Here is a 6,090-nt window from a genome sequence, read left to right as displayed (position 1 = left end):
TCACTGCTAGTCCAATGGGTTAACCAAGTTTAACATGGACTCCTTAAATTATCTGAGAATAAAGATACAAAAACAAACAGTGGATAATGAATGAATCGACGAAGAGATATATGGACAAAAACACAACAAATATTGAAATTAAAGAATTATAAATGGAAGATGGCACATATGGACCACTAGTCCAGTAAATGTTTTAAAAGAATCTTGAACGGTTTTAGTTTATCTCTGGAAACAGAAGTTGAAATAACTGATGGATAGATGAACAGAACAATGCAGAAAACATAACAAAATATAGATGAAGAATTGTGAATAGAAATGCACCATTAGTTCAATATATGTACCAAGTTACATAATAAAACCATGAAAGGTTCATCAGTTAAACTCCTGAAATAAAAGTGTTGATATGGGTATATGGATTGATGGATTGACAGAAAGCTGCCAAAAATGAAACAAACATTGAAACTGAAGAAATCTGAATTGCAAAAGGCAAAACAGTCTAATATATGTACCTCCATTTCATAGAGATACACTGAGTGGTTTGATAGTTATGCTCCAGAAATACTGTTCATGGGGTTCAGGGTTAGACAAGCAGATAATTTAATTTGATGAAGTTTCTAATTTTCAAAATTGGAAGAATATACCCACTAGACCGTGCTGAACCACATTTTAATCAGGAATGTTCCAGTCATGTGGTATCTGGAACGATTGTCCGTACTTACTGTAACATGAAGGTCATATATTTCTTTGTTCTGCAGCATTTTATCTGATAACTTCTTCTGTAGATCCACAAGCCGTGTCCTCTCTTCACTCGATGATACCTGTAGTGGAAGAAAAATAAGAGTCTCAAGTGCACCTAATATTGGTCAACTACTAATAAGACATATAGAATAATAGTAGAAATCTGTTGTCATACAAATACAGAGAAATTTGAATAAATATACAGAGAAATTTGAATAAATAAAGTCCACATTAATGAGGTTTAACAATATTTATGTACTGGTGGGAGTGGGAATGGTGAATGGCATAAAAGCTAGTTATTATAACAGCAGTGATCATTTGAAAGATGGAATAATGTATTTACACTGAACCAGAAAAGCGTTAACAAAATGTGGATTTCCGACCACAATTCATGAAAACTGACCTAAATGTAAAACCTAGGTAAAGTGTGATCAATGGACAGATGTAAGGACAGACATGTGGATGGACATGGGTAATACTACAAGCTCTTATCCACTGTCATGATTTACAAACTTGTTCAATGATTAATAAATTTTTCATCATGTGTCAGTGTACGTTTCTTCTACTTGCTGAGCAGAATGTTTCCTCAAGGAAGTAAATTATTAAATACATAGTCCTCTCTTAGAAGGCCCCTCCCCCCAAAAAGACCACATCTTATAGGACCAACTATACCTCAACCAAAGTATTACTTCCGATGCAATTTATTTTCTCCCTCATGTAAGACTGACCCTTTTTGTAACCACCTGTCAATCAGTTGCATAACAATAAGGGCATATGTATTAGGAACATTGCTACTTTTATGGAAATAAAGCATACCGTATTCCACCTTCTACCACTGAAACACTATATTTCCAATACAAAATAGGAACTAAATACAATTTCTATTATTACGAACTTTTGTAAAATTATTGGCATATGCAGTATGGACTTGCATCATCTTATTGTATCATATTCTGTCCCTATTTTAACATATACTTGAGAGTTTTTACAATGAAATACTACTGTACAATGCTTCAAATGGTTGGAAAGCAAAGGCCAAGACAGTAAGAACCATGATGACTAAGTCTAGTCCATTATAAAAGTCCATTATAAACTGTACACATTAACAAAAACTACTGCAAGTTGACAAGTATTGTATGATAACCCCAATCTTGTTAAACACACCATATCATGCTATCAATAATGATGCACAGCACAATAATATAAAACCTACAAAAGTGGAGGGTTGGCACAAGTGGGGTACAATTATAATCCAATAATAGATAGCCTGATACTTTCATTACATCTGAAGATTTTCCTACCTGTCCCAACACTCGAGGTAAGCTAGGTATCGGTAATGGTGCAAGCAATGCTGCTGTGGCAGTCTGAAAGTACATAAAATGACTAACATTAAATGACAATCTTCAAATGAGTAGTATTATTGCAAATTTATTAAAACAAACTTTGTTACAAGTCACCAGTTAAGAGCTACAAATGGCAGCAAGCTTTTCAAACCATAGTATGCAATTATGCTAGAAAACACAAACTTCTGCCTTAATAGAATAAATGTAAAAGAAGACCATCCTAAGGAACATGTATAAAATGCAAAAGAGGACCAGTCTACAGAGCATGGATAAAATGCAAAAGAAGACCATCCTAAGGAACATGTATAAAATGCAAAAGAGGACCAGTCTACAGAACATGGATAAAATGCAAAAGAAGACCAGCCTAAGGAACATGGATAAAGTCTATGTAATGCTACTGCTGAATGCAAACAACCAGTATCATGCATTCAACAAGGTACAGAGATGGAAAACACTGCTCACTACATATAAGAATTAAATTTTAAGTCATTTTAAGAGTTATATGAAATATACCATAAGAAAATTGCATCTTATATTTTTTCCCATTGATTAGTTTCCCTTTTCATTCAGGGGGTGTAGAATAGGCCAAATACACCCTTCCTGCATGTTATATCATATTACTTTTGAGGCAACTGATTGTAGGATGCACCTTGTGATTGTGCTCCAACTGATAAGTCTTTTCTTTAAATTTTTTAAATTCAAGTTTATATAGAATGTTATTCTGTATCTTGCATTTTAAGGATTGTACCTTTGTTTGCCTTTATTTTCCTTCATTATAACACAATTCTACATATAATATGGCACCACTATCATCCTGTGACCAAATTAAACTTGAACTGGTCTATCAAATGAATGACAATACTTGTTGAATGAAAACAACATGAAGATAATGTTATATTTGTATTTCTTTTTAAAACATTATTACTTGACAAAATTAAATGCACAGTTACCATAGTGTGAAAAAATTCATTTTAGACAAAACTACAATTATTACTACATGTCTAACTAGCATTTGGTTTATTCCCTTCAACTCACATGACATTTTCGATTGTTCTCATTATACATGAGGTCTGCATTTAACATGGTCAGGAATTAAAGACCTCAACTACCAAGTTATCAGAAGGGAAAGCTGTATTTACTTTGGTTGGAACAGTTTGTTTTATGGTATTTTGGCAATTCGTCTAATACTGCTATTTTTGCCCACTATATAGCCAGGTCTGTACTGATGTGCCATTAAACCTGATACGTACATATGCCTACATACCATTTATTAATATTAAGACATGACATTATAAAATATGTAACACATAACAAATGTTACATAGCAAAGTGACTGCTTGATATGAAGTCTTGGTAGCTATGGAAGATATAAAATCTCAGAGTTGTGTCAAAAATAAAATTTATGAAACACATTGAATAATTCAATACACAGAACTCCCTCAGTATAAGGCCCTTCATTATAAGGCAAGCATGGTCATGGATCCCATTTCATTAATTATATGTATCATGCATCTCATTACAAGTCAGTCTTACTATAAGGTGGTATACTCAGTGGATCTCACTGACACCATTATAATGAGGAATTTAATGGGGGGGGGGTTGATAATGGCACTTTTAACATTGAAGCTAAGTGCCTTTCCCAAAGACACACCAACACAGCTGACACAGGCTGGTCTGAGCTGGTACTGAACCCAAGATCCTTTGATGATCAGTCTGATGCTCCACCAATTGAACTACCCCTTCATAATGCTAGCTGTTATGGCATAAAATACTTTTTAACTCTTTTCATAAATTTTGTATCTGACGGACACTTGTGTCAGAACCTCCACACACAAATCAAATACTTACAGCTACTCCAACAAGCTTTGTTTCACCAACAGATATCTGGATATTCAGTCCAAATAGTCCATTCATTCCTTTAATCTGCCAAAAAATACAACTCAGAATAAATCCATGTATATTACAATCTTAAATGTACATCTTAATTTCCATGAAATCTGAGAACAAACTTTGATATAAATACTCCCTGACTATAAGGTCCCTCATTATAGTGTGGATCATCCTATAAGGTGGACCTCATTTCATTAACAGGTAGTAAAAAGTATATGCATCATATATTTCCCTATAAGGTGATACACATTATGTCTCCGATAGACAGCATTATAATGAGGGAATACTGTATGTTTTTGTCACCTCAAGCAAAGCCTGTTGAGATTTTGTTATCTTATTATTGTTAACAATCAAGCTGATATATAATAACTCTAAAATAATTAATGCAAGGTTTACAATAAAAGATCATGGAATAGCATGAGCAGAGACTGCATACAACTCAAGCAAGGCAACCAGATAGGAAATTAAATGACATAAGGATAACATACAATATTTATCTCATTATAAGACATGGGGACCTGCCTGCAAAATTTGCAAAAATGTGGTGGTGGGGAGGGGACATATCATCAAAGATTCCCCAAGTAAATACTTGCCAAATTTGTAAACAAATAGTTGTGGACTGTTTATGGCAGAAACACTCAAACTTTCTACTTTATGCAGGTAAGAAAGGAAATCTTAGCTTATCAAAGTATACAATCTAGTATATACTAATACTATACCAAAGTTTCTGATGTAAATGTAAATTAAAAAAGACTTTTAAACACCTAGACACAGACTTTTATTGTGTATATGGTGATGGTACAGCCATGGACCACCATACCCCCTCCCCGCTATAAACATGGTACCTATGTCTTGATATTCACAGATGAGATGGAAATAAAAGGACAATGTTTTGGACTTAATTATTAGTATTCTAAGTCCAAAACTTGGCTATATCCATAGTTGTTATGAACCAGGTTTCACTATAAGAAAATAAACCCTCAGTAGCCAGGTTGATGCCAAACAGATGATTGTTTCTATAATGATTTGGTATAAAGGACCTTGAATAAGGTCAGTTTAAGACTGGTAACTGCTTAATCAAGGTGACCTTAAAGGTAATTTTGTTAGTAAACATAAAAATCCAAGATTAATAAGCAAGAGGTCTGTATAAGGTCTTTGAGGAAAAACCTGGAGAAAGTTGTCTCTGACCTCCATTCCAGTTTTAATGATGCCAGTTAGAGACTAGCCACACCACCTGAATGCTACACTGGTGGTGACTGCTCTTATCTTGTGAGCCAATATGCATAAGAAATTTCATCTGGTTTTTGGTGATTTCCTTGTAAGTTGAGAAAACATCCCAACAGATCCAGAACAATAGTGCATGAAGAGAAATATCTGTTATTTGTCTGAGTGTTATGAAACAAGCACCCTTCTGACAGACTCAATCCATTTAAGGTACAACAAAATCCACAAGTACTTTTACTTTTCTTTACAAGTTCACTGCCTGGTGACCACTGAAGATATTCATTGTGATTCTCAAAATTCACACTTAACAGGTTCTGTTATGAGATGGTGTCTACATATGCCTACTGATATCATTTTTACCCCATATACTATCATAAAATTGACTGCAAGAAACACAAAATGCAAACTTAAGACCTTTTCTACTCACTTGCACCCACTTAAACTCTGATTTCGAACCATTGTTGAAATTGCTGTAATATTTCTTAGCCTATGGTCTTTCAGCTTCAGAGAAAATGCACATTTTGGCTTTTTTGACATGAACTGACCAAAAAAGACAAGAGTTTCCCCCTTAAATATTCATCTTAAAATATCTTCAAAACAAAATATCAATTAAACAAGCTCCCCCAAAATTCAAAATATTTATGCAAGTGTTTCTGATAAAATAATTTTTTGGGTTGATCAGTCCTATCAATATCACCTCTGCTGCAATATCCCACCTTCGGCTATAAACTCTCCAGATTTTGACAAAAAGTTCATCAATTTGGAGCCTGTCGTTTACATGTCAACTGTTGGTTTAAAAATTTTAATCATATAAATCAGTATGCATTACTGGACTGGTGGAACAGCTCCAGTCCCCAAGCAAATGGATTCTGACTAGTTTCTGTCATGTGTGGAT

At 34.1% G+C, this 6,090-nt stretch overlaps 1 protein-coding gene across 3 annotated transcripts in view; it reads right to left on the bottom strand.

The window, feature by feature from the left end:
* LOC149770076 (C2 domain-containing protein 5-like) overlaps positions 1–6,090 on the bottom strand; it is a 163,840-nt gene that overhangs the window by 60,757 nt on the left and 96,993 nt on the right. For all 3 annotated transcript variants that reach the window (XM_089949439.1, XM_089949438.1, XM_089949440.1), the window contains 3 exons: positions 3,930–4,004; positions 2,040–2,102; positions 720–818 (listed from right to left, as the gene is read on the bottom strand). In XM_089949439.1, coding sequence (XP_089805565.1) covers positions 720–818; positions 2,040–2,102; positions 3,930–4,004 — 237 coding nt within the window. The remainder of the gene's footprint in view (positions 1–719; positions 819–2,039; positions 2,103–3,929; positions 4,005–6,090) is intronic.

The sequence above is a fragment of the Sinohyriopsis cumingii genome, unplaced genomic scaffold, assembly GCF_028554795.1.
Source record: "Sinohyriopsis cumingii isolate HCF-2022 unplaced genomic scaffold, ASM2855479v2 utg002725l, whole genome shotgun sequence".
Taxonomy (NCBI): domain Eukaryota; kingdom Metazoa; phylum Mollusca; class Bivalvia; order Unionida; family Unionidae; genus Sinohyriopsis; species Sinohyriopsis cumingii.
Note: the sequence above shows the minus strand (reverse complement) of the source record. Positions and strands in the feature narration are given on the sequence as shown.